Here is a 27,901-nt window from a genome sequence, read left to right on the forward strand (position 1 = left end):
ATCATTACAATAAAATATGACTATGCTTGAACTTTTACTTGACACATTTTCTCCATTACCAGCTAAGCCACACAGACCTTTAATGGGATTTGAATTTAACATGACCCCTCCTATGAATATTATAAAATTTCCATTCATTATTTTTTAAATTTTTGTTCAGTGTTCAGTTTTGAGCTTTTTAATTAACTTATTTATTTTTTAAGTTTACTTTTTATTCTCAGCCTTTATGTATCGTACACTTTATTAAGCTACAAGTAACCTTATTTTGAAATTTTAAAGTAGGCGGCGGCGCTACTCTTCACTTCCGTGTCACCCAAGAATAGCAGAGCAAGTTGTCAACACTGAATAGTCCCAACTTTTGTTAACATTTGCAAAGCTGAATATAAATTGTAACTGAATATAATGTATTATGCATACATTAAGATTTAAAGCCAGTTTTATTCCGAAGGCCGTGACAAGCTAAGAGCTATCGCTAATGCTAAACTGTATTTTAGCTCGGTTAGCGAACAATGCCTACCTACTTAAAATCGAGCTAACTTACTGGAGTTTGCCTCTTGAGTTAACGTTAGCTGTCAGCTTTTCTGTCGGGCTCACTACTACTACTCGGTAGATCTAGCAAGCAGTGGCAACTAGCTTTAAGTAAAACGCAGAGATAGTTTTAAGGAGCTCATGCTTCATTCATAAAGTTGCTTGGTAGGCTGCAAATTCATCTAGCTATACGGCTAACAGCTAGCTAAGTTACTGTTTGGACCCAGAATGACGTGACAGTATTTATTTTCTTATGTCTCTTTCATTTAGATAAGCAAAGGATGTCTAATAAAGAAGTGAAAACTGCACTGAAAAGTGCCAGAGAGGCCATTAAAAACAAAGACTTCAAAGAGGCACTAAAACACTGCAAGGTAAAGAAAGTATCTCAGTTGCACAAACTGAAAAGTGAGGCATATGAGGTCGTGGTTTCCCATAAATTTGTGTAAAGAATAAGGCACCGTAATTCTCGAACTGAAATGACGTCTTGCTCTCTTCAATGTGATTTCAGGCCGTTTTGAAGCTTGAGAAGAACAATTATAATGCGTGGGTATTCATCGGGTTGGCAGCCAGTGAACTCGAGCAACCAGACCAGTCACAGTCAGCCTATAAAAAGGCAACCGAGCTGGAGCCTGACCAGCTGCTGGCATGGCAGGTAAGATGGAAATATGTAGTGCTAAGCACTAGCTGGTGTCTCTGTGCATTTCATGTCATCGACTGACAGCAGTTAATTTATTGATAGTGTCTATCCATTGAGCTGAAATTAGAGCAGTGAGATAACGTCTGAGTGCCACTGAAGAGTGGCACAGAACTTTAAAAAACGTCAATTTCACTGAGGTTGTTAGATATTAGGCTACTTATCCCCCAGTGCTCATATATATGATCCATGTCGGTAATAAATTTGTGTTTTAGGGCCTAGCAAATCTTTATGAGAAGACTGATCAGTGGGATTTCAAAGCTGAGCTACCTAACATCTATCAGAAGCTTGTTAATTTGTATGCAAGGTAAGACATGGAGACTTAAAAAAAAAAAATCAGGACATGTTTCTTAAAACTTTATTAACAATTATGATGACTTTGTTGGTAGTTATTTGTGGCTGTAGTTTTTAATAAAATTTTATAGTTTTGCCAAGTTACCTGTATTTTATTTGTGATGATATTAATTTTCACTGTTCTCCATTCACAGTTCAGACAAAAACAAATGTTATGAGGTGATTAAAAAGCTGTCAGATATTTATAAGTCTGACAAAGAATATTTCAAGGTATGCAATTTTAAAGCCATGTGGTCAAGACTATTGAAAAATAAGTGTACTGTTCAGTGTAACTGTTTAGTGCAATCTTTAAAATACAATTGATACCTGCCTGTGTCTGGACAGTTGGCAAAGGTTTGGTTGCAGCTCATTCAGCTTAAGGAGGAAGAACCTGCAGACAAAAAAGAGTTACTGTTGCTGTGGCAACAGATGACCCAGCACATCTCGGACTGTCTTAATGAGGAAGAGCAGGACAATGAAACTCAACAGCATGTAAGATTTCCCAAATTTGAACTCTGTAACACGTTTCTCTTTGTGTATAAACACTGTGTAACACATAAGAATCCATCCATTCGACTAGCCCTATAAGATTACTGTCACAGCTTAAAACAGGTTGCCTTACCTCGTGGAAGTCATAAGGAGCAATTTCTCACACTGACTGACAAATGTAATGATCCTATTAAGTATAATGCTGTTTTTACTGCACACATCTTTATACCATCTGCCTTTTAGTGACAGGTTTTTTTTTTGTTTGTGGTCACCAGTTAATTACAGCCTTTGAAAAGGCCATGGTTCTTGTGGATCCTGTACCAGGGGAGGAACACCAGAAGATCTCAACTGACTATATTAAATGTCTCTCCAAAGTAAGCGCACTTTTTCTGATGTCTGTGTCACAATCACAGAAATTTGGTCACAAGTGAATCTCATACCAGAGTTGTTTAATGATTTACATGTCCACCATGAATCTGCTCTTAATGTAGCTGCCACAAGAAAAAGCCAAACTGAAAGAGGCATGTGAGTCCATGCTTTCTCTCTACCCCAACCAAAGTTATCCTCTTGAAGTCCTTTGTTCTCATTACCTCACAGTAGGTAAGATGCTGTTGTGTTTATTAAATTTAAGTGCATATGTAGTACATATTATTATTATTTTTTTCATGTAAAGCTAATGAATGCCATTCTCAGGCACTGAGGGGGGAATCTCTTCCCTCTCCCCTTATACAAGAGACAGTTTTAAATAGTTCTATTTTCATTTAAGGTATCCTGAATGAAGATGCAGTTAGTTTTTTCTCCCGACTTTTGGATCGGGCCCCTGACAGTGGGTTAGGTCACTTGGGTCTGGGCACCAAAGCACTCCAAGAAGGAAGGTATGAAGATGCGATTAAGGATCTTGCACAAGGTTTGTCTGCACATTGACGTTGAAAGAATTAATTTAATAAATGCCACCTTGACACTTTGTAATGAGACATACATCACTTTTGTGACAACTGCCCATGATCTTTCTCTTCTGTTACATTAGGGTTGAAGAAAAAGTGCTGCAGTACAGGATGGCACAATCTGGCTGAAGCTCAGTTTAAAGTGCACAGATACTCACACAGTGCTACATCATGCTCCCAAGGTATGTTTAGTCTGCTGTGTGTCACAGCATGTGATCAGTGATCCACCTAGTCCACAGCAATATCTCCAACATCATCAAGAGTTCCATTAAAAAGACAATAGAGGGCTTTGTGAACACAACGTGGATTTTGCCCCTTGCTGTTGTCTTGCATGGGGATATGTACATGCACATTGAGAGCCACTGTACCACAGTCAAGTTCCTCATGTCCAACACACCTGGCCAATTAAGCTGATTCTGATTTTAACCAATATCTTCAAAAGGTAGCTCTGTTTAGTTCCTGAAAAAGACATTGAATTACAGTGTGTGTCTTGTTCTGTTAGGTCTGACAGCTTGTGCCTCTGGAGACGGTGAGATGAGGGTCAAACTGCTTAGGCTGAAGCTAGAGACTTTAGTCAGAAGTGGAGGAGAGAAGGCTGCAGACCAAGCTTTGGAGACATTTTCTCAGGTACTGTGTTTAACTAATAATTTGTTTATTCAACAAGCTGTTTGTATAATACTTTTTGAATTTTCTTTTTAGGTAATTGAATATCGGGTAATTCAGCAAGTGAAGGTTTAGATTTATTATGGGTTTGGTATAACAATATTTTGCAGTTGTAACCATGGATATACAGTGGCAAGAAAAAGTATGTGAACCTTTTGGAATTCCATGGTTTTCTTCATTAATTTGTCATAAAATGTGATCTGATCTTCATTTAAGTCAAGAGTATTGACAAATATAACACAAAAAATCTGATCTTTCATGCCATTGTTGAGAACAACAGTAAAAACGTCATAGTGCTAGTGGAAAAAGTATACGAACCCTTGAGTGAATGACCTCAAAAAAAGCATACCTGGAGTCTTGTTAAGAAAATGAGGTGTGGAGCCGAGCTACTGTTACTGATAAAAACCATTCAAACGTTTTGAGTTTGCTTTGCACAAGACGAATACACTTATGTGAGCCATGCCTCACCAAAAAGAGCTTTCAGAGGATCTACATTCAAGAATTGTTGATTTACATAAAGATGGAAAGGGTTACAAAGTCATTTCAAAGACTGTAGAAATTCACCAGTCTACAGTTAGGCAAACGTTCTACAAATGGAGACACACAGTGGCTACTCTACCAAGAAGTGGGCGCCCAGTCAATATGACCCCAAGAGCACAACGAAGACTCATCACTGAGGTAAAGAAACAACTGGCTAACATCTGTGTTCATGAGTCTACAGTACGTAAAACATTGACCAAGCAGGTTGTCTATGGCAGGACACCACGAAGGAAGCTGCTGGTTACTAAAAAGAACATCGCTGCACGCCTGAAGTTTGTCAAAAAGCACATTGCCACTCCACAGCGGTACTGGCAAAATGTTTTTTGGACTGATGAAATTAGGATTGAACTATTTGGAAAGAACACACAGCACCAGTTATTAACTCCAGGGGTTCACTACCATTTTGAATGGTGAATGAGTGTGCTCAATAAAGACATGAAAGATCAGTTTTTTTTGCGTTATTATTTTAGGCACATTATATTTGTCAGTACTCTTGACTTAGATGAAGATCAGATCACATTTTATGACAAATTCATGGAGAAAACCATGAAATTCCAAAAGGTTCACATAGTTTTTCTTGGCACTGTACTTGAATATGTAGTGATCCAGAATGCCAAAGGAAATGTCATGTCTGTGTTTGCTCTTACTCTTTTTTTTGTCTGTTTTTTAGATTCCAGATGCTGAAAAAGACCCAATTTTAGTATCCCTTAAAGGACGTGCATACCTTAACAAAGGACAGATTGAAGAAGCACTTAAGGTTGAAAATGATTTACTCTCTGAATTCTGTCTATAAAAATGTAGGCGTTTTATGATAAATTAGGAAACAGTGTATATCGGCAAATAAATAATACAAAACATATACAACTTATGATATGATTACTGGGCAAGAGGAATATGTGTCACATTAGATCAATGATGGATTGGTGCAAATGAAACTTCTATGGCTTTTAAAGGTGTCATCAGAGCTGTTGATCTCCAACCCAAATCTGGCCCAGGCGCTGGTACTGAGGGGACAGGCACACTTAGTTCAAGGCCAACAGCAGCTGGCAGAACAGAGGTAAAGACTGTAGTGTTTCCCACAGATGGACTTTACTTGGGTGGGCGGTCCAGGTATCTTAGCAGCTCCCTAAGTATATTTGGTCACCCATTTTTACTATAATAATTTTGTTATAATAATTTTCATGCCAATCATTGATTTAACTACAGACCAGTTTCCTCTCACTGTTTCATCTACACACAGAGCATTGATTTGTTCCACCGCTCCTGATACAAAATGATAAATTTCTTGACATTTAACTTTCTTCTCCTGCTCTTCCACTGTGTAGTTTTCTAAAGGCAGCTAGCCAGAGCCCAGGCTGTGGAGAATATTATTTCTTGCTGGGACGGCTCTACTGGGACATGGGAGAAGAGACTCGTAAAGACCGGGGTAAAGCCCATACACACCTATTAAAGGTTAGTACAGGTATTTTGTTTTTTACATTTTTTATTAGAAGGAGATTTGCATTTCACAACATGATGTGAAAACAATTAAAATCTTTGCCTTATTTAATCTCTAAAATGTTGATGTTCCAGTCTATGAAAGATGAATGCTGAAGGACCACAAATACATTTTAACATTTAGAAAGCTTCATTTGTCCATTTAAAGGCAGCAAAATTAGACCCACATCTTGGCTGTGTATTTCGCTACCTTGGGCATTATTACCGGGAGGTGGCAAATGATCGTGGCCGTGCACGTGGCTGCTATAAGAAGGCCTTTGAGTTGGACAATGATGATGCAGAGTCTGGAGCTGCCTCGGTAGATCTCAGTATGGAGCAAGAGGATATGGTGAGGGGCCTCAGTAAAAAGCAACAATATTCAGAGCCATCAGGTGTGTTGTTGGCATTTTATTAACGGTATTTCCCTTTTTTTACCTTAACCCTCTCCATGCTCACCTTCTCCCCTTCTTCCCTTTCTATACCCCCTTTTCCTCTTCCTTAAATGCCATAGGACACTGCCTTAGCAATACTTCAGTCTGTGATAGTTAAAGCTACTCCAGGCTCAGCCAAATGGGCCTGGATGAGAAGAGGCCTTTATTACCTGAAGATCGGAGCACATCAACAGGCCATAGCTGAGTAAGAATTTTTAAATCTGAGGCAGCTAAATGAATGACTGTGCCCCTAATGTTTTAAGCATAGGAGCATTATTGATACTTTATGTTTATAGTCTACAAGCAGCTCTGAGAGCAGACCCCGAAGACTGGGTGTGTTGGGAGTGTTTAGGTGAGGCCTACCTAAATCGCCGGAGTTTCACAGCAGCTCTAAAGGCCTTTGGTAAGGCCCATCAGCTTCAACCCTCATCCATCTACAGTGTCTACCAGGCTGCTGCAATCAAACAGACCCTGGGCAAATTCAAAGAGGCAGTTGCAGAGTACATGCAGATAACGGCACAGCAGGACTATGTTCCTGCTCTTAAAGGTAGGTGCTTGTTTCATTATATCCTGAATACTTGCATTTTGTATAATGTTATGCTTCTTATTGCACATCTCTGGTCAGTCATTTGCCTAAATCTGGACAGTTTGATTTGATAATTGTTGGAAAAATGATTGGAAATAAGTTTACCGAGGGGCAGTAAACACCCGGAGACCCATAGTGAAATTATTATGCGTCTTGTACAATATGTATCGTCTGTTGTTCAGGTCTTGGGGAGTGCCAGCTGTCTCTGGCAAAAAGTTTAATGGAGGACTGCAGAGATGGAGGAGCAATTGACCTCATTCAGCAAGCCATACAAAATCTATTCAGGTAATGACCAGGCATGTCTTCATATACTTGAAGATCTTAATATTAAATAGTGCTTTGCTTACATGAGACATCACAGTACCATGCAGATACTGTATTACCCATTTCATCCATTGGTCCTTCACATTTCTGTGCTCTTCAGAGCGGTGGAACTGCACCCAGATCTGTCCTGTTTGTGGAAGCTGCTAGGAGATGCTTGTACCACAGTTAGCACTGTGTCATCAAACAGAGCCAAGGTTCTTGTGCCTGCCCCACTCTCTGGTTTAGACCACAACGTCAGGAGCCACATTCTGAACCAGGCCCAGATACTCAAAGTTGGAGAGAGGTATGACCCCAAATAGGCACAGACCTTCTAAATGGCCTATACAGTTGCTACACTGTCAAATCATTTATTTATAGCATCTGTGCTTTGACACAAACAGTTAACATTGTGTCACTTTAATGGAATAGTGTTTGCCAAGTATGAAGTCTAAACACTGAACATTAAGAGCATATTTTTATCTGCAGATGCTATGCTCATGCATTGAAGTTGATGCCTGACATCCCCAGCCTTTGGTATGATCTGGGACTCAACTATCACCGCCAGGCTTGCCTACCTTGCCCTACAGAGGGAGACCAGAGCTCTCGGTCTCTGCTCCTAGAAAAGGCCCAGCAGGTAATTCACTGAATTCTACATAACAGTTTAGCATTATTTGCTCTCAGAGCTGGTCCTTGAGAGTTCCTTTCTATTCTCAGTGTTTGAAAAAGGCTATCATGATGGACAGTGGGAACCACAGCTACTGGAACACCCTGGGAGTGGTTTCCCTGAACAAAGGTAACGGCATGCGTCCTCACTCCTATAAATAATAGTGTTCTACCCCAGCTGGTCGACATTGTTTGGTCATTGTGTCGGAAATATTGCAAAACATATTTAACCCATTAATAGTTCGCTACTCAAAAATGCTATTTGCTCTGACTAGATTCTGTAAATGTTTGCAGCTTTTAAATAGTTATTACTTTGAGCTCATATATTAAAATGTTTTAGTTTAAAATGAAAATGTTTACCAAATGTATTTTCTTTTATGCCCTTAGAAATTAAATGATTCAAACCCACTGTCATAATACAAAGGACTACAGTATGTGGAGGGCAATATGTGTTATTAAATAGCACCAAATTATTTGGTTTTCACAATTTATTTATATCTTCAGTTAGAACAGTGAGTGCAGCAGCCCAGTTCATCCACTGTAGCAGTAGTTTGCCTATGTGCTGTAGTGCACAGTAAACTGTCACTATTATTCTGTCATTTCAGGTCTTGAAAACTTTGCTCTGGCTCAACATAGCTTCATCAAGTCAATACAAGTTGAGCCAAATGTATGTGCAGTACATCACATTTGTTCTCATGATACATACCATTACCAGAAAATAAAGTATGTATTTGACTTTTTAATATTTTATTACAGAATGTTGTTGCCTGGACAAACCTTGGTACCCTGTATTTGAAAAAGGGCAATATAGAGGTATGTGTGATGTATAGTCTTTTATCTTTATGATGGCTGGCTGACATTTTTATTGTTAAAGTCTGGGCTTAATTGTTTTAGCTTGCACATGAAGCCTTCAAGATTGCCCAGTCCTTGGAGCCTCTGTATGTCAACTGCTGGATCGGACAGGTAGTGAATCTCAAAACAGCTTTTCCTAACAAAGAATTATGACCCAAAGTTTTAAAGGTAATGAGCATTTGACAATAATTCATTGTGGCCAGGCATAAAGGCTTCCTTACTGTATGCATCCTGTATATACTGTGTACTATAAATGCATACACTTACGATACAGCATCAGTCAAAAATGATAGCGTTGCTAACAAGGAAAGGTAAAATAATTCCTTAGGCTGTTTTGCAGTGGTAAAGAATGTGAAAGAAATGAATGCTTAGTGAGATGCCCCATAAGATTTGATTAAACTGGTAGTAATAGCATGTCAGTGTGATAGTATTCATAAGACTTAATCAATTTCTGTCTTTGACCTCTTTGTCTTTATCTGTCTAAATTATAATTGTATCCCTTTGTCTTCCTGTCAGGCACTGATAGCAGAGAGAGTGGGAAGCTATGACACTATGGATCTTTTCAGGCACACCACTGAACTCAGTACACACGTGTGTGATCTCCCAAACCTACTCATTAGCTAGATTATGACAGTTTAATCTTTAGAACTGAAAATTTAGTGCAGTGAACTGTTTGCTACTACTTGTAAGTAAATGGTCATGATAGCATGATGAAAGAAAAACATTTTTTTTCTCCTTTGTTTTAACGTTTCTCACTCATCTTTCCCTGGTAGATGGAGGGAGTGAAAGGTTACGCTTACTGGGTGTGTTCCACTCTGCTGGATAAGAGCAACAGAGATTCTGAACTGTATCGCTACAATATAGTGCAGATGAATGCCATCTCTGCTGCTCAGGTGGCACTCAGCAAGTACACAGGTATACCATCTAAAGTGTGAATCCACAAGTCTTTTGGTTGTATTTTGGTCTTATGTTAGAAATGAACATTGTGTGACGTGAAGTTTCTTTTGCATTCCTCTCAGAGAGGATCCAGTCTGACCCTGATGCCTTCATTATGCTGGGCTACCTGAATGAGCATCTGCAGCTGAAGAGGCAGGCCGTACAGGCTTACCAAAGGTGTCTGTCTGAATTACCCTGACTGACTCCGCAGGCTCACAGATGAGGCCGTTTACCAAAAAAAGAACAAGAGACAAGATGCTGTACCTCTGTTGCATTTGTTTACAATTCACCTTTCTCAATCTTAACTCTCTTTCCTTAGAGCTGTTGAACTGCTTCAGGCCATGTCCGCGACAGAAGTTCTAGAATTTGCTGTAGGCTGCTATGGTCGTGCTTTATGGTAACAACCAGCTGTCTCATCATCAAGTACTTTAACCATTTTAACAATACTTGCCAAATACCCCAAGCTCCATTCTTTGTGTCCCATTGTGTTTTTTGCAGCACCTCAGGCCAGTGGGAGGAGGCTGTGCGTGTTTATAATTCTACTTCACTGCAGGAGCTCAGTGATTTGGGTGGGCTGGCTCTGGCATACTGCAGGGCAGGACTCATCCTGGACTGCATCAATGGTGAGGAGTGGGCAACCCAAAGAAATCAGCGGTTGTATATGTGTTTACATGCCAGAGTGGCTGTGACTTAACAGTTGTGTGTGTACTGTAGCCTATGAACGTGCCTTGGCGGTGGCTTCGACTGAGAAGGAGAAGGCTTACATCTTGACAGCTCTGGCTCTGCTGCAGCACCGGCAAGGCAACCTAGACTCAGCCAAGACTCTGCTGTTTAAATGGTGAGGCCTCTGTGTTGTCTTGGCTGTACCAGTGGCTTTGTATGATTTTGTTATTGTCCACTAACTAAAAATACTGTACACAGGTTGATCCAATGAGTGTTTCCCTGATGTTTTGTTCAGTTATTTATCTTTCTGTCTCCACAGCTCTGTGTTAAATAACCCAGTTCCAGAGTCTCTGCTGTGTCTGTGTGCCCTGGGATTGGTCCATGGTGATGTTACGTTAGCTGCTGCTGCCCTAACTGAGCTTCTGAAGCACAGCTCAGCCTCTGTGAGTGTTGTAGAGCAGCGATGTCTACTCACCTGCACGTTGCTGGCCCTGCAGGGCAACTACAGTGCAGTGCAGAGAGAGGCTTCCAGAGCTGTACACAGGTAAACTGCTTGTTGTAATTGTTTAGAGTACCCTGGTGATGTTGTGTACTCTGTAAAGATAGGAGAATGATAAGTGTGTATTATGATATGTATGCATAAGAGCATATCCCAGCTGATGGTGGGCAAGAGATGGGGACAGTGGGCGAGAGACCACAGGTCACCAGTCTGTTACAGGGCACACACATGCAATCAACCAGTCACATTCACACCTTCAGGCAATTTAGAGTCAGCAGACAACCTAACCTGTGTATGTTTGGAGTGTGGGAGGAAGCTGGAGTACCTATAGAAAACCCACAAAAGCATGAGGAGAATATGCAAAACCTACACAGAAAGGCCCTGGTCAGCAATGAGGTTTGAGCCTGGAACCATCTTGGTATGAGGCAGCAGTGCTAACCACTACACCACTGTGCCATTTGGAATAGTAATTATGTGGTTGAAAATTAACAGACTTAACAGTACATTCTGTCAAAATCTCAGTAACAGGTGGCTAAAAGGTGACCACGAGTATGCAGGTATGGTTAGGTTCTTTGTTTTGTTTTTCTGCACATTGGAATGCTTCTTTTCTGCCTCCTTGGAGAGATTGGAACATTAAACATTATCTAGATACTTTCTTTTGTTTCCTGCAGTTAATTCGAATCCACACACGTACTGTCAAGTATAGACAGGTGACAAAGGCCACCATGTGCCTCCAGAACAGCTTCAGTGCTCCTTGACATTGACTCTCTAGGTTTCTGGGCTCTACTGGAGGGATGAACACATTCTTCCAAAAAATATTCCCTCATTTGGTGTTTTTTGATGATGGTGGTCGAACCACAGTCACATTGGTCCAAAATCTCCCACAGGTGTTCAGTTGGGTTGAGACCTGGTGACTCTGAAGGCCATGGCATTAAGATTCACATCATTTTCATACTCCTCAAACCAGTCAGTGACCCCTGGTGCCCTGTGGATTGGGGACACTGTCATCCTGGAAGAGACCACTCTCATCAGGAGAGAAATGTTTTATCATTTGCTGGCAAAATGCCCCCCCCCCACTGATGGAGCGCATTGAGCACTGCACTGAGAGCATCGTTTATTGGTTTATCCTTTTATCTGTCATCTGTGCGTGTCAACAGGTATAACGGTGTATTAGGTAGTGTAGCAACATTTCATATACATAATATTTCTGAGAACAGGTTTATGGTGAAAGCCTATAAGCTCCAAATTCTACACAGCCTTCTGGATTACTTTTCTGTCTTGTTTACAGCAATCCTGGAAACCCATCTCTGTGGGCCCTGCTGTCCAGAGTGGTACCGCAATACTACCCTAGAAAGGCAAATGTAAGACTGTATACAAACAAAAACATGTAACATGTCCCAATGTAACATTATACCAAGCAGCCCCTTTCTTGCTCTAGCGCTGCTGGACAGTAGCTCTAGTGGTTTGGCTCATGGTTTTGTCTGCTGTTTATTCCAGGGTGGAGCAATGGCTGGCCATGTCGCCTGTCTCTCTAGTATGACCCAAGGAAAGGTACATTAGTGACTGTGTATTTGTGTTGAAGTGGCTTTGTGTGCACATTTTTTAAACTCGCTGCATTATAAATTAAACTTATCTTTTTACAATGTAAACTCATCAGCAACTTTTTCTGATTTAGAGTTGTACAATTTAGGTTAAAGTACTACAGTTTGTATATGAAACTGACTTGATCTATCTTGTGTACCTGCAGAGGGCATTGTTGTACAGTGGTGTGAATCAGCTTGCTAGTGGGAGACACTCTGGAGAAGACAGTCACAGAAATTCACTGAAGACTATGCAGAGAGCTGTGCTGCTCTGTCCTGGTATAAACACACACACCTCACATTAAGCCACACACTTTTCACTGGACTGTAAAGTGGAAAATAGATGTCTTGGAAATAAATCAGTCTTAACATATCCCTTATGCATACAGTAAATTCAGAGTTTGTGGCACAGATAAACTTGTTTGTTTCTTCCTATCAGATAAGTGTAAAGCAGTCTCCACTCCTCTCTATACTTTCAGATGATCCGGCGACTTGGGCTGGATTAATGGCTGCCTGTCACACTGAAAACACTTCCTGTTATCTTTCTGGTTCAGCTCCTTGCAGACAAAGACTGGAGCAAATTCTCATGTCAGTGGTTTCTGAGAAAGGTGTGTTCCCTGGTGTGTGTTTTTACTGTGTTTGCTTTTGTGTGTTTGTTTGCATGTATAATTAACCCCTTTCTGTTTTCTAGTGCGCAGTATGGAGGAGATAGAGCACTCTTTAGCCCAGAGTCTGGAAACCTGGGTATTACAACAGGCAGTGACTGGTCTCATGCTTGAAGGGCAGCTGGAGCAAGCAGAAGCCCTCTGCACACAGGTGGGATATGAATACACTAACACACATCCTTAGCTTTATTTTCTGGTTTACCCTAATGTAGAAAGGCTTAGGATTGTTTTAGAAATAGCATAAGTAATTTAAGTTACATTCAGATTTATCTCATGACTGGCCTTTTTCTTTCATTGATTTGTTCCCTTATTCTGCCTGCCTTGTCCCAGGTACTGAATGTTTCTGCAGATAACCCAGCAGTGATGCTGTCACTGAGACAAGTGCAGTGTCAGCGCCTCCTTTTGGCCAGTGGTGGCACCATCCTCCCAGACTCTGTGCTGGAGCAGCTCAACAACACAGTGTTAATGAACTCCACCAACATTGGCGCATGGCATGTAGGTAAACTGTTAGGCAGTGAATTTTATGGCAGTGAAATCTCACAAGCTATTGCTCTTTGTGTGTCAGGCCCCTTCTCGTAAAAACGATACTCAGGAACTCCTCAAGGGAATTCCTTCAAATTAGGCATTAACGTCCACTTGGACTCAAAGATGAACAGAATAGATTTTGGGTGTTAATCAGTCAAAGATCAAGGTCACAGTGACCTCATGTCCATCTGGCTCATTCTCATAACTGTGATATCTCAGAGCCACCTTGTGGGAATTTTTCTAAACTTGGCACAAATGTCCACTTGGATTCAGTGATAACCTGATTAGATTATGGTGGTCAAAGGTCAAGGTCACATAATCTCATGAAGCCATAAGTTTTTTTTTTTAATTTATTTTTTTACTTATAATATTTCATTATGGCTCTCTCAATCTCTTTGCTTGCTTCTCATCTCTTATACCCTCTCCCTTCTGTCCTCCTCCCATTACTCCCGCTCATCCTTGCCCTTCCCATCACTCTTCTACTCTTGTTATGTCAGTGGCTGGCTGAGCTTTATCGTAGTCAGGGTCTCCTGGTCCAGGCGGTTATGGCTTATAGACAGAGTTTGCAGCTTGCCTCACAACTTGGCCGGCACAGCAGCCAGATGTCCAGTCTACTCCGACTAGCCCTGCTCGCCCTAGGACCCTGTATGGTGAGTTCCTGCATAGGCTATAACATGAATCCAGATCCAAAATATTCCCAATTTTAGGTGATAAAGTGCAGCTATTGTAAACAGTGATCATAGGTATTTTCCTACTGTGGCCACAAATAATTTCACATTATAAATGTAATGATAGTGCAAACTAGAAGTTAAAATAATCACATTTTAAGGGTGGTAGCACTTAGTTTTGCCCCAGGAGGAATGTTTTAGTAGTGAGGTCTAGTAATGTTAAGCAAAAGGGTACATATTACCACACACAGACAGAAGACCAGAGGCAACTGTGCACATGTTCCTGCAGTCTCATGCCCTTTTATGGGCCATGTTGGGGTATTAACCTATGCTATTTAGGAACGAATGGACAGGTGAGAACAATTCTGCGGTTTAAGAACATGTTCATGAATCAGATGTGGATTTTTCTTAGGAACTTTCTTAACAACCTACAAAGAAATTATAAAAAAATAGTTAGGAAGGTGTTGGTGAATGAAACCCATTGTTGGCACACAATACGGTTAAAAGCATACGTTTAGTAGATAGTGTAAAATTTTATTTTGTGTTCTCTCTGCTAGGTTTATTCTTAATCCAGTGTGATCTGACCTCTCAGGCAGGTGTACCAGGAAATGACTGGAAGAACCTGGTTCAAGAAGCCACTACTGAGGTTTTGAAGCTGGGCTCATCCCCAGTAGCCCATCTCTTCCAGGCCCTGCTCCAGTATGTGACCAAGATGGCAGCTAGGTCAGTGCTGCCCATGGTGTTCTGTTTCCCTTGCTTCAGGCAGTATGCAAATGCACATGCAAACTGCAGGTGCATCTGTGTTGCCGTGTCAGAATGCAGATTATTCTACCACAGTGACAATGTGTAATATATAATCTCAAATGATCAAATGAATTGTGGGATTTGTCATTTTTATTCCTCCATATGTTTTTTTCAAGTTGTTGGTACTTTTGGAGAGCAATTAAAACTGCCTTCTGTCACTACCTGACAGACCTGCCAGGATGATTCATTAGTGCTTCATTCATCAGAGGCTGAAGAGAACGCATGCCAGTTATGAATTGGCTGGAACTCTTCTTTGCCAAGCATCATCACAATATCAAAAACCCTTTAATGCCAAAGACAACTTTTACTTTATTGTACAGCATATACTGGAAAATCCTGATGGAAAAACAGACAGTTATCAACTCAGTAAACATATTATACCTTTGCCCATTTCTGTACCTATCCCCTGCAGGGAAACAAGACGTTTGTTGGAGAAGCTCGTGTATGTTCCCTCTCTAGACGTCCCAGTGACAGTGGTGCAGGTGGCCAGCTGGTACCTCCTCAGACACTTGCATGCCAAAAATGATGAGGAGCTAATAAATGTGAGCACACCGTTGCCTCATACCTACACTGGCACCTGACTGAAATATTTTTGTGATTATATATAACCATTTCTTTTCAACCATGCTGTGGAAACAGCAATAGCATACAGAGAGTGAAAGTGGTCACACCAAATGTTCTTACGTCTATACTGGTTGTTGACTTGGAAAATGAATGTATTTTTTCATCTTTTTTTGCAGGTCCTTTTGCAGCATGCCAAAATGAATGGAGATCAAAGACTGCTGGAGTTCCATTCACTGCTTGCCTCTTAATCCTGAGATTTGCAAATCTACAAATGCATCCGTATGAAACCATTCAGCTTGGCAGGTTTATCCACAACCTCAAGTTACTGGCGATTCAGGCATTCTGGATATTTTAACCAAATGTAAAATCAAATTGAGCTTTATGGGATATCATAAATATGACATTTATTAACTTTACATACATTTTCGGTTTTACGTTATAAAACAGGGGTTTTCAACCAGTGTTTTGTGGCCCCCTGGTGGTCAATGAAGGCGTAGCAGGTGGTCCCTGACCATGTATTCAGTAATGTTGTTTCACTGTGGACACAAATTTATCTTTTAAAACTAATTTCTGTGTATTATTGCTGTTTGCGAGTAATCAAACTATGCAAATATATAATATTTTGAAAAGTCAAGATGCTTTTCAGTATTAGTGTCCATCTGGTCTGGCCACCCCACAGCAATGGTCCTCAAGTTTTTTCTTAATTGAAATGGTGGCCTCTGGGATACAATCAGTAGAAACCCCCTGTTATGAAGTGTTGAGGAAATCAGATCCATCCAAAACAAACTCATGAGTATAACTGCATATTTCAGTGTGTGTTACATAAGGTAGCCACTGTTTACCTTCAGGCTGAAATAAATGCATTTATAATCAGTATATGAAAAATTGTGTTGTCATTTTGATTGGACAAAATTTTAATGTAACCTTAAAGGATGTGCTAAAACATAAAGAGTATAAAATTCTAGGCTGAAAACTAAACAAGAGTACATGGACAACCTTGCGGTGCTTTTAGGTTTAGAATTAAATTAAATGTATTCCATTATTTCCATCAGCAGACCCTCAGTTCATAGAAAAGTGACTTTGTAGACATACAGAGATCCTCGAGACTTTAATATGGAACAACTAACATGCTACATCAGTTACAGTTGCTCATTTTTGGAAGAAAAAGAAATTAATTCTGAGGAAGAAAAATGGCAAAACCCCAAGTCTCATCTAAAATTACGGATGTCCGCTGTCAGACAGAAAAAAGTCATTTTGATTGCACATAATCGTAACGCATGCTGATCAGAGAATATACAACTAGTGAAGTAGACATAAGAAATGGACACCATAGTAAACTTTATGGTTTACTTGCTGGTATCAATTTACTTCCAGAGATGAAAACCTGTTGTCCTGTTTTCAAAGAATGATTGCACCTTGAGTTTTACATTTCAGCTTTAGTTTTCCCTCGACTGCACCAAGAGCTTTGTCTCTCACAGCAGTGCTGTTTTTCAGGCCCACATTCCCACTCAGACACCAGCTCTACAGACATGTTTGGTCATGAGAGTGCATATGTTTTGCTGACAGCCCCAGCACTGTTGAGTGATGTGTGGAGAATCCTGCTGGATCTTTCTCTTGCATAGTGAACACACATCCACAGCATCAACCCTATCTGCTGTGCCAGGTGTGTTTACACTGTCAGCTACAAGCTGCTGAAGCTCTGTCAGTACAGTGTCTGGTGCTTTTGCAATTCCCACGACCTTCACTCTTTTGGGGTCAAATACACAGTCCTCCTCTAGACCGCTGGGCACAGCTTTCATGCCACAGTTGGGGGGCACCCAGGCAGTGTCATAGCCCTGTGTGCTCCAGGTGTACTGCATGGGATGATTGTCCTTGTCAATGCGCTTAACACGGCCTACACGTACATGTAACTCAAGGACCACACGGTCTGTAATGTTCAATGGGTAACGCTCAGCCTTTCTCTTATCACGACTGACATACACACCCTTTCCCAACATGCCACCTGATGACTGTTGAAAGCCATTGGTAATGATGAGCCGTGCATTGGCAATACTAGTGCCATGATACATGATGTAGGTGTTTTGGTCTTTGGGCGCCTGAGAGGCCCCCAGCTCCACACGAGGAGAGTCATAGGTCACTTCCCATCCAAAGAACTGCAGTGACATCCTGCTTCAGTAAGGGATGCTGTGAACAGTGAATACAAAATTGGAACAATGTTATTACAGATTCAAGAGTAGTTGAGTGACAAAAATAACTGAATGTAGCTTTAATCCCTCCATGGATATGGTGTCATGACATTTAGAGTTGGACCAAATTGTGGCCCATCAGATTCTGAGACCAGTTATGAATTTTAACTGTACTGCCACTGTAATTATAACATTATATATTTTGAGTTGTGACCAAAAAGAGTGCCCTTATATAATATTTAGATACATGGTCATAGTTTTTGAAACTAGTTAAAAAAAAAATCAATGTTCTTTGACCCCACTAATACAGATTGTCACCTGTCAGTCCCTTCTCTTTGGTCTGTAGTGTAGTTCATTCAGCATCACAAAAGGGTCAGAGATTTCAATATACAAGACTGTAAAATAGTGCAACCTATAGGGGTTTGTGTTACTTGTTTGGTAAAAGCTACAAAAACAAAGTAGGTAATGAAAAATTGCAGTGACGAGCTGAAATCTGTAATTAGGTCACAGAATTTGGTTTAACAACAGCTCAGCTACATGTGTGGTTTTAATTTACCTAGTCTACTGTATATGATGTCAGTGTGATTAGGCTACTTTGTTACAAGTTAAAAAATAAGTCCTGCATTCAAAATGTTACTTGAGTAAATGTACAAAAGAATTAGCACAACAATATAGTCCTACTAAAAATCTTTAAAATAAAAGTAGTCATTGTTTAGTCTCTAGCATTAGTGAATTATAATAATTAATTCAGTACTCTGTAACTAGTTTTAACTAGCTTATGTGCTTACAATTTGTATTGCTGCTGTGTAGCTTGTGAATTCTCCCAACCGGGAAATGTTATTTGTATTCATCTTATTCTGAAAAGTAACAAATGGGCCTAACTAAAGTTATACAATAAATGTAGTGTAGCAAAAAGTAGCCTAGAATATCGGTTTCTAAATTGTTAATAGTATGAAGCAGCACAAAATGAAAATACTAAAATAAATACAGATACCTCAAAATTGTAGATACTTAGAGTACTTCAGTAAATGCACTAAGACACACAGTCGTGGAAAAGGCACAGTATCGCCAACATGTACTAATGCTAATGTCAGTTTTATTCACTGAAAAACAACAAAGTTCTTAAACTGACTTTGTTATATTGTAATGGAAGACATACAGTAGTGGAGTCGCTTTCACCTTTGTTACCATAACGTTAAATGAGCAATCGACTGACTAATTAATTAATATACCTTTAGTACTGGTTATTCTTTATAAATACGTAATGTTATGTATTTTGAGGGTAGGATAACCATATTAATTTAGGTTGATAAGCCTTACCGTAAGCGAAGAGTCGTGTTCTGCCTGTAAACCCGGTAGCTTTCACTTTCCTTTCGGCAAAAAGGTTGGTCACCTGTCAGATGACCTGTATATAATTACATTTAATGTGACCTGTCATTCATCTGTGGCCGGTTAGCTCAGTTGGTTAGAGCGTGGTGCTAATAACGCCAAGGTCGCGGGTTCGATCCCCGTACGGGCCACTTCGCTTTTTTGGCAACTCCTAAACTTATAAGTTGTATAGTTATCGCCCTTCAAAAATAAGTACAAATTCACATCATTACATATTCACTACAGCTCATTTAGACTACCATGTAGCATTTACTATGCTGTATGAATTATAACAAAACTAGTTTACTAAACTGTCAAGAACCACAGCTTGCCCAGGGCCATCAAAAGCCACATGTTCACTATATGCTGCAATTGGTGTGGTGATGGGCTCAATTTTAACTTTGTTTGGGAATGTCTACTACTGTCTAGTGCAATACCCATATCTACTAACATGATAAAGTTGGTCATTTCTTATCTCAAATTATGTTTTGTTTAAATGGTACATATTCCTCATATTCCTAAATTAAGTTATGCATGTTTACATTACCATACAGCAAAGGGCCCAGCAGAGGGATACTGTAACCCCATAAAGCACAGAGAGACAGGGAGGGTTCAGGTTGTATCAAGAAGTTGGTTCTGCCTTGGGCACTCCCTAGCGAGTTAATCACATTACAGGGATGATGTGGTGAGCAAGGTGCTGACAACAAATTACTGAAACTACTCAAATTTAAAATATGTCTGCTGCTTAGTTTCTGCCACACTGTTTGATAATGAATATATACTCTTATATTTTTTTGCATGTTCTTTAGAACCTGCCAACACTGCTAAATGAGATTTTCTGTCTTTCCTAGATATGGGTCTTTATCAAACTAGATAAGCTCAGATATTGATATTTATTGGCTGTAGTTATTTTATACTATGTAATATTCAGTTAACTTAAAGCACATCACTAAATTAAAGCCACAGATGTTATCACATCATTCAAATGTCTCATATAAAATAAGAAAAAAAGTCATTTTGCTTTATATTTAGTGTCTCATTTAACACTGCTAAATGAGATTTTCTGTCTTTCCTAGATATGGGTCTTTATCAAACTAGATAAGCTCAGATATTGATATTTATTGGCTGTAGTTATTTTATACTATGTAATATTCAGTTAACTTAAAGCACATCACTAAATTAAAGCCACAGATGTTATCACATCATTCAAATGTCTCATATAAAATAACTGATGTCCACTGTCAATAATATATTTTGCTTTATATTTAGTGTCTCATTTTGATTGCACATAATCATAATGCATGCTGGTCAGAGAATATAAAACTAGTGAAGCAGACAAGAAAGGGACACTTTAATAAACTTTATGATTTACTATAGGCTGGTATCAATTCATTTCCAGAGATGTTCCTGTTGAGCAGCAACTGTTTGAACACAGTCTTGATCACAGTCTGAGCTGAGAATTTTTAGGTTAATCTATGTAATTGTAGTTTTCCCTCCACCCCACTTCCAGCACATGCAAAACCCATACAAATGTGGACAGTCTTCCTTTTTTCAAGCTTACTTCTTCTCTCATCTCATCAGGGTTTAAGATGAACAAAAATGTTTAGACATGAGAATGCAGATGGTTTTCCCACACTCCCAGCACTGTTGCTTGACGTGTTGAGAACCCTTCTGGGTCTTTCTCTTACACAGCGAGCACACATCCACAGCAGCACCACCTCCACTACCGGAACGTTTTGCCAGAAGCTGTTTAAGCTCTGCCTCTATGGTGGCATTCGGTGCTTTTGCAATGCCCACGACCTTCACTCTTTTGGGGTCAAACACACAGTCTTCCTCTAGGCCGCTGGGCACAGATTTCATGCCACAGTTGGGGGGCACCCAGGCAGTGTCATAGCCATTCATTTTCCAGTTGAACTGCATCGGATGGTTGTCCTTGTCAATACGTTTGACACGGCCAACACGCACACATAACTCAAAGACCACACGGTCTGAATGGTTACTGTTCAACGGATAATTAGACGCCTTTTTCTTATCACGACTGACATACACTCCCTGCCCTAGCATGCCCTTCGATGACTGTTTAAAGCCACTGGCAATGATGAGTCGTGCACTGGCAACACTGGTCCCATGGTACATGGTGTAAACACCCCGGTTTTGAGGTTTCTGTGCTGGTCCCAGCTCCACCCCAGGAAAAGAAGCACCATCGTCGACCACTTCCCAGCCAGAGAACTGCACTGACATCCTGATTCAAAAATGTGGCTGTAAAAGGATGTTGTTCAAGTCCTGTAAAGAAATGTAGCTCTGTGAGAAATTAAAACATTAATGTGATTATAGCAGATTTCAGAGCAAACATGTTGTAACTTTAACTTAACAGAGGCGAATAAAAGCCATGGAGCCTACTGGTTAGTCTATAGGCCTAGACTAATGGTTCTCAAAAATATTCTGTCAACCACCATTCACTCACTAAAACCAGGCTGCATTGATCTTAAACAATGCTATCTATGATGAACTGCATTTATCTTTTGTGGTTATTTCTCATTAGATCTGGTTGCCCAATATAAAATGCAAGTAGTTTACCCAAACTACCAAATCCCAGACCACTAACAATCTTATCTTGCACTGTAATTTTTATTTGATTTAATCTGTTCTCTTCTATTTCAACTTCCTTTTTTACATTCAAACTTATTCTAATCGTCCAAAACCATATTTTTATGCAGTTTTTTTTCTTTTACAACTTTTACATTGTATTTATTAATTGCCTTGTTTTTGTTGCTTCCACATATTTTGGCTTTTGAGTTACAGTTTAGCTCAGATATGTTGGCTTCCTTGTCAGTGACCAATACAAGCTATGTAACGAAAGTTTATTTATATAGTACATTTTCATACAAAAAGTCAGTTCAAAGTGCTACACATGAATCTTGTAAATGCTGTGAACCACTGGCCTAGATGATAACTAACATAACCATATTTGTAGTGAGAAAAGGTTTTTAAAGTTAAAAGAGTTCATCTTTACCGTCAGCGATAGGTTCCCCGGCATATAAAGCTTTCACTTTCTGTTCAGTTTCAATCCCAGTTTTGATGACATCAGAGCAATATTATAGTGTGGCCGGTTAGCTCAGTTGGTTAGAGCGTGGTGCTAATAACGCCAAGGTCGCGGGTTCGATCCCCGTACGGGCCACTTTACTTGTTTTGGGATTACCACGTTTGTTTGTGATATACTACTAACCTATCCACCAAATAACGTCAGTCAGTGTTGCCTAGTATTCAACGAACATTAACTGTGGTAAAATCCCACTTTGAACTTGTCTTGGAATTAGTTTTGTTTCTCTTGAAATATGCCGAGACCAACGGTTTATTTATTTTACGTTTTTACAGAAAACAGCAACATTCTGTCCATCGTCCTTTCATATACACAAACCAAAACACCTTTGACCAAATTACACTGCAGACAGGCCTATATCCTAGTGCGCTTGAAGACTGTAATAGTGACAAGATAGGGTATACTCTGAAATGAAGTGATATAGATTCAGCTGTTAAATAGGCCTAGTTGAGAAATACAATAATTTTACACACTACGGCCCTAACTTAACAAATTCTTTGAAACACTGAAACTAGTGCTGCCTGATCTTAAAATTGGGGCTGTTTCACTTTGTTGCTAAAAATAAACATTTAATTCATTGTACATAATTAAACTGTCATTTATTAAAAATAGAATTTATTAATAGTATTACAGTCTCATCTCGACTTTTAAAGTGTAAGATGTAACAAGACAAATCACAGTGGCATCTTTAAAGGAGAAAAATTCTCTTACTTTCTTAAAATGCACAAAGGTAGCCATGCATCATTGACAATGATAATTATAAATTCTTTTTTAATCATTTCACAAAAGGCTTCAAATTGCAAGATAATTTCTCTGATGATTAAAGAGGGATTATATCACATATAGTCTCATTCTGAATAGCTGTGGGGTCCTAGAATAAGATAGGAATAAAGCTAGTGAGGAAACAATCATCACTTTCACTCGCAGTAGGTCTTTCAGTTTAAAAAGCTTTTGACTCAAGTAATTCCTTCAGGATAGGTGCAACATTAAACAGTTGCATCTCTTGAGTTGATAATGTCACAGGTCACCGAGCTCTGCCACTTTGCTGCAGATGTGCCTGATATCCTTCTGAAGCTTCTCCTTGTCAAGGCGGGATTTGATGTCACCTATCTGCCTCAGGGACTCAAGGGCTTCATGCACAGACAGGAACCCTGTCCAAAAGAGAGTCAGGGTGTATTGAGCATCACCAGACTTAATGCATTTGAGGTGAAAATTACTCACCGAGTGCTGCTTGATGATTGAGATCTTATATGGGGACTGAGCTGCACTTTTGGTCTGTTTCTGCAACATTCACCTTGTTAGTTCTAACCTCATTTGGTGTTGAAGTAACAGCTGCACACGTGTTGTCATTGACATGGTACATTTCTCTTTAATTTAATTTTTATCTAAAGGTGTTGGCCTGTATATTGCTGTCTCTCATACCCTTGCTTTCTCTATTTCTAATCTATAGTTAGACTGGTTGTGGTTCTATTCATCAGTTATTATAGCTCATTTATTAGTTAATAGGATACTGTCTAAAATGGAGATACTTTTCAATATTTTATGTTGTCTAAGAAGTCATAATGCCTGTGAACTGAGAAGTGGAAGTCTGCTTTCTGATTCCCTGCCTGTCTCACTACAAATATTTATGACACATCAATTATGTATTGCATTTCTCCTCTCTCATACAATCTCCTTTTTTCATCCAATACATAGAGCAATGGATGATTGGCTCTTAGCACTGAGATCAGTGACTGAACAGTGATTCATAAAGCAGTTTCCCCTTGCTTTTATTTACTGAGGGAGCCTCCTTCCCTCACTGTCTGCACTTTAATATAAGCTGGAGACTGACAGAAAATAGGGAAGCTTTGAGATGTACTGTCTGGATTCCCTGACACAGCAGTGAGATGGATGTCAACAGCATCTTGACAAAGCGCTGAGCTGCTTAATGGCTACGTATTCAGTTTGGAGGTAGTTACATGAAGCAGCTATAGCTCGCATCCACCCATTTCCCTCTGGCTAAAAAGCTGCTGCATCTGAATTTAAGAACAGGAGCCTATGTCTTGCTTGTTTCTGTTTTTGTCTCGCTGTTTCTAAGTCTTTTGTGACGTGTTTTTGTATGTGCATTTTTTCCTGTATATGGTAAGGTACATGTAGTATGTGTGCATTTAGTCACTGATAACAGCAGTTTACAGTACTGGCAGTGATCACCCACCTTTGTGGTATTCCTGTTTGATCAGCTGCTGCTCCTGATGAAGGCTGTTCTCCACTGCAGTCATTCTTTTACTGAGTCTGGTTTCAGAGTGTTTCAGCTGCTCTGCCCGACTACAGGCCTCCCGGTCCAACTGGGTCTCAAAGTGCTCCATCCTGGCCTCGAGAGCACGCAGCCAGTCAGCTAATCTAGACTCTGCCTCTACCTAAACATAGAACACAGAGGAAGATGCAACAGCCTTTTTAATATAGTAAGTATGTAACCTTTCCAGCCTGATCAAATGCAAATCTTTGGACTCTTTTTCTGCTGGGTCACAGTTCAGTGGAACTGAATCCTACACATTAGAACACCACAACACACAAATGTTGTCTCTCCTCCTCATGACAAGTTGAGTGTTAAGGCATAATACAACAGCAACAAAAAGAGAAGACTGCACAGTCAAATCAGTCCAAATGCACAGATATTGCATATTTTAAATTACATCCTGTCCAATCTTACTGCATTTTGTTACTGTGGATATCATTGCATAAACTGCGGGTCAAACTGTAAGCTACTGTACCATTTTGTCTTGTAGTAGTGAGCGGAGTTGTTGGCTGGTCTCTGTGTGTGTTTGCATAGAGCTGTTTAGCTGTTGTTCTGTCCACTTCCTCAGCAGATCTGTCTGCTCCTTGGCTTCCTTTAGCTCACCTGACATCCTCATAGAAAGGATACACAAAGGGTCAAACCTACAGTAGATTGGCAAGTGGATATATATTACATGATCCTATGTTTGTGATAATGTTCTTTCTTTGTTTTAGTCATTGTTTTACCTGTTGCAGAAACTTAGATGAATAAAAGATGAAAAATTATACTCTATTTGTCTTTTTGTCAATATTTGACCACGACTCTGGAATGAACAGAACTGAGCAGCAAATCGGAATAGATTAAAAGCAAAATGAGAATATTACATGCCTTAGTGTCATAACAGGTAATCCAGGTGTGATTGGGTTGTGCCATTTTAACTAATGGCCTTACATGTCTTCTAGTAGTTTAACTTGTCTCTGCAGATCAGACATGGAGCTCTTTTGGCCATGGGAGTGTTGTGCCAATGAGGTCTCCAGTTTTCTCAGGTCATGGTGAAGCTAGCAATAGGAAAACACACAAACATATGCTGTTATTTGATGTTGGAGTGTCCCGTGGTACCAGCTCCATGACTTGATGTTTGCCCTTGGCAGTTTCTGCTGAGCTGAGCCGACTGAGCCGCTGCACCACTCCTGTAGCAAGTCAGGACTGGAAGGAACAATGCTGACCCACTTTCTTTGCATTTTCTATTATATTTATGTTATATACTTGACCAGTGCTCCACAGCTAATGTGCTTTTATTACAATGATTTACTACCTTACCACCAACAGAATTTAGTACAGGCTGGATCAGTATGAGTGTGTGTGCGTTGAGGGACGATAAATTTAGATTATGTAATGATAGAGACCATTATAACATGACATATATGTCTTAATCCAGGGTTTTATAATATTCATCTCATAAAAAATGGACACAAGGGGCAGTAAAAGCTGTTTATGAAGGGACCTTGCCAACCCTGTTTGAATTAATTTCACACCTCATTTCCTTCTTTCATTCTGTGGTCACAGTTGAGCCTCTGAGTTTAATCGATAAGGATAATCTCACTCAGCAGCAGCTCCAAATCACCCTCCAGGCATTGTTCTGAGGACAAACAGCCAAATACATCCTGTGTGTATTGTCAGATTATTTCCTTCATGCAAGCAGCACTTAAATGTTAACCCCATGTTGTACCTAACAAACTCACAAAGAATCTGAGACTGGATATTCAAATGAATCCCAGAACATCACAACACAATGTGTGTGAGTGTGTGCATGCGCGCATGCATGCATGTGAGCATTTGCGTGTATTAACAGAGGAGAAGGGTAACGACTATGTTATGCTGTCTATGGCCATACTAAAAGCTCTTTGAGGCTGAATCTAGGTAAAGCTGTGCTTTGAGCTAAATGCTAACATCAGCATTAGAATCAGAATCTGCTTTATTGGCCAGGTGTGTTGGACACATGAGGAATTTGACTCTGGTACAGCAGCTCTCAATATGTATGTACATATCCTTATGTAAGGCAATAGGAAATGGCAAGTAAACATAATAATATAAGGCTGAGAGAACACAAAGTAAAGGAATGGGTAATGTGCAAATAAACAAAGAAATGTGCATTAGGAAACGAGATAAAAATTAACATTCGCTAATTATGTTGCACAAATTACATCTTAAACTGAAGCTGAATGAGTGTGTGAATCCAGCCAGTAGATGTCAAGATAAATGACCTGCCACTGGCGCTACAGGAATACAAGAAATATCTGTACCAAATTTCATGACAATCCATCCAATAGTTGTTGAGACATGATTATTCAGAACAAAAAGGTCAACCTGCTGCTGGAGCTGAAAGATGAACAGGCTTTCGCAACAGTCCAGCACTGGAGTGTATCTGGTTTGTACATAGTATTTATTTAGCTAAACTGCTGCCTTAGGTCTCTCTGCCAAACCCATTGACGGCACTGATGCACATCTCTCACCTTAGCTTCCAGTTCCTTAAGCCTTGCATCCACAGCTGACCTGAGTTCTGCCACCTCCTGCTGCAGTCTAATCATCTTCCGCTCCCTAGAGCTCACATCAGCACTCAGCTTGGCAATACTGGCATCACACCTGGGATAATAGGTGGGGAAGCATAGAGGAATGGTGAGACTCCACTGAATGAGACTAGTGAGGTAGGACAGAATTAAGGAACGATGTGAATATAGAGAGATGAGCAGAAGCCTGGTGAGACCTGGGAGGAAGCTCTGTACTGAAACATCCACAGTTAATATGGTAAACAACCAGGAAGTGAGATGGAAAAATCAGACAGCTTCTCAGTACTTTCCATGGAAAACTAAGGGAAGCCAACAGAAGGCTCCGCTTGGAAATTTATTATTTTAATGCTAAACAAATACATTTGTTCCAGTGTATCTGTTAATGAATTACTGATGACAATGATGATGATGATGACGACGACGACGACGACGACGACTTAAAGGCATAAAATGGCATCCAATCATATAAAACTAGGCAAATGCATTTCCTGAAAAAAATGTGTATGGATGCTGATTGCTGAAGAATCGCCCTGAAAATGTTGGAATGGCTGAAATCCATTGCTGAAGGCTGAGATGCAATGCTGATGAAAAGAAAATGCTGAACAAATATGGAAGATGAAAAAAATGTTGAATCATTATAAAAGATGAAAAGAAAATATAGAATAATTATGTAAGATGAAAAGAAAAGCTGAATTTAGGACTCAGCATTGACACAATTAATATAGGCTGATTTTATTTTACACAATTAATATAAGCTGATTTTATTTAGAATAAACCTAAAACTTTGCCCCCAAAATCTATTTTCATAATGTGTTGAAGCCTCTACACACCAGTAGTCCCACTGCTGAGATCTTGTCAGGACTGTTTTATCCAACCAAACAGGCCTGTTCAGTTTTACTATCATGACAAAACCATCAGGGCAAACACCATTGGCCAAGATAGAAACAGCTAATGTTGCAACTGCAAATCAATTTTTAATGAAAATGAACAACTGAAACAAATAACTGACTAGATTCCAAC

At 39.8% G+C, this 27,901-nt stretch overlaps 3 protein-coding genes and 2 non-coding genes across 8 annotated transcripts in view; 3 read left to right on the forward strand and 2 right to left on the reverse strand.

Moving 5' to 3' along the window:
* The first annotated feature begins 255 nt into the window (after positions 1-255).
* skic3 (SKI3 subunit of superkiller complex) lies at positions 256-16,282 on the forward strand. Of its 3 annotated transcripts, none has more exons than XM_020594418.1 (41): positions 256-327; positions 799-899; positions 1,037-1,180; positions 1,438-1,529; positions 1,711-1,786; positions 1,901-2,047; positions 2,320-2,418; positions 2,536-2,644; positions 2,811-2,951; positions 3,072-3,170; positions 3,491-3,615; positions 4,862-4,948; positions 5,145-5,248; positions 5,517-5,643; positions 5,837-6,016; positions 6,179-6,303; positions 6,395-6,645; positions 6,867-6,969; positions 7,109-7,291; positions 7,474-7,621; positions 7,702-7,780; positions 8,256-8,317; positions 8,407-8,463; positions 8,545-8,613; positions 9,019-9,093; positions 9,276-9,417; positions 9,522-9,615; positions 9,758-9,835; positions 9,937-10,061; positions 10,153-10,276; positions 10,421-10,645; positions 11,889-11,961; positions 12,098-12,151; positions 12,348-12,459; positions 12,660-12,788; positions 12,872-12,996; positions 13,176-13,340; positions 13,868-14,020; positions 14,631-14,761; positions 15,255-15,384; positions 15,583-16,282. In XM_020594418.1, the coding sequence occupies exons 2-41, from the start codon at positions 810-812 to the stop codon at positions 15,652-15,654; spliced, it is 4,704 nt and encodes a 1,567-aa protein (XP_020450074.1). In that variant the 5' UTR covers positions 256-327; positions 799-809; the 3' UTR covers positions 15,655-16,282. The 3 variants fall into 3 exon arrangements, with proteins under 3 accessions (XP_020450074.1, XP_020450072.1, XP_020450071.1); XM_020594416.1 differs by having other exon boundaries at positions 294-389; XM_020594415.1 differs by lacking the exon at positions 256-327 and adding an exon at positions 397-693.
* Positions 16,283-16,355: 73 nt separating this feature from the next.
* On the reverse strand, positions 16,356-22,040 carry LOC109957024 (uncharacterized). The gene is made up of 4 exons (XM_020594594.1): positions 21,974-22,040; positions 20,556-21,243; positions 18,913-18,985; positions 16,356-17,572 (listed from the first exon to the last, which is right to left on the reverse strand). The coding sequence occupies exons 2-4, from the start codon at positions 21,199-21,201 to the stop codon at positions 16,915-16,917; spliced, it is 1,377 nt and encodes a 458-aa protein (XP_020450250.1). The 5' UTR covers positions 21,202-21,243; positions 21,974-22,040; the 3' UTR covers positions 16,356-16,914.
* On the forward strand, positions 19,039-19,112 carry trnai-aau (transfer RNA isoleucine (anticodon AAU)). The gene has a single exon. It is a non-coding gene; the product is annotated as a tRNA-Ile (tRNA).
* Positions 22,041-22,064: 24 nt separating the features above from the next.
* Positions 22,065-22,138, forward strand: trnai-aau (transfer RNA isoleucine (anticodon AAU)). The gene has a single exon. It is a non-coding gene; the product is annotated as a tRNA-Ile (tRNA).
* Positions 22,139-22,847: 709 nt separating this feature from the next.
* The window catches only part of fam81b (family with sequence similarity 81 member B), a 19,944-nt gene continuing 14,890 nt past the window's right edge, over positions 22,848-27,901 (reverse strand). Inside the window, exons 5-8 of one of the 2 annotated variants that reach the window (XM_020594287.1) lie at positions 26,828-26,957; positions 24,811-25,372; positions 24,255-24,456; positions 22,848-23,211 (exon numbers count right to left, since the gene is read on the reverse strand). In XM_020594287.1, the coding sequence (XP_020449943.1) occupies positions 25,262-25,372; positions 26,828-26,957 (241 nt within the window). In that variant the 3' untranslated portion in view covers positions 22,848-23,211; positions 24,255-24,456; positions 24,811-25,261. Of the gene's footprint in view, positions 23,212-24,254; positions 24,457-24,810; positions 25,373-25,896; positions 25,954-26,827; positions 26,958-27,901 lie in introns of those variants that run through there. The other variant, XM_020594288.1, reaches the window with a different exon arrangement.

The sequence above is a fragment of the Monopterus albus genome, unplaced genomic scaffold (assembly GCF_001952655.1).
Source record: "Monopterus albus unplaced genomic scaffold, M_albus_1.0 scaffold23.1, whole genome shotgun sequence".
Lineage (NCBI taxonomy): Eukaryota > Metazoa > Chordata > Actinopteri > Synbranchiformes > Synbranchidae > Monopterus > Monopterus albus.

Coding starts and splice junctions, on each gene's coding strand:
- skic3 (XM_020594418.1), top strand. CDS start 810: ATGTCTAATAAAGAAGTGAAAACTGCACTGAAAAGTGCCAGAGAGGCC. Junction 7,292..7,473: donor ATACTCAAAGTTGGAGAGAG/GTATGACCCCAA, acceptor TTTTATCTGCAG/ATGCTATGCTCATGCATTGA. Junction 8,318..8,406: donor CAATACAAGTTGAGCCAAAT/GTATGTGCAGTA, acceptor ATTTTATTACAG/AATGTTGTTGCCTGGACAAA.
- LOC109957024 (XM_020594594.1), bottom strand. CDS start 21,201: ATGTCAGTGCAGTTCTCTGGCTGGGAAGTGGTCGACGATGGTGCTTCT. Junction 18,986..20,555: donor TCTCATGTCTAAACATTTTT/GTTCATCTTAAA, acceptor GTCATCTGACAG/GTGACCAACCTTTTTGCCGA. Junction 17,573..18,912: donor AACACGACTCTTCGCTTACG/GTAAGGCTTATC, acceptor TTACTGAAGCAG/GATGTCACTGCAGTTCTTTG.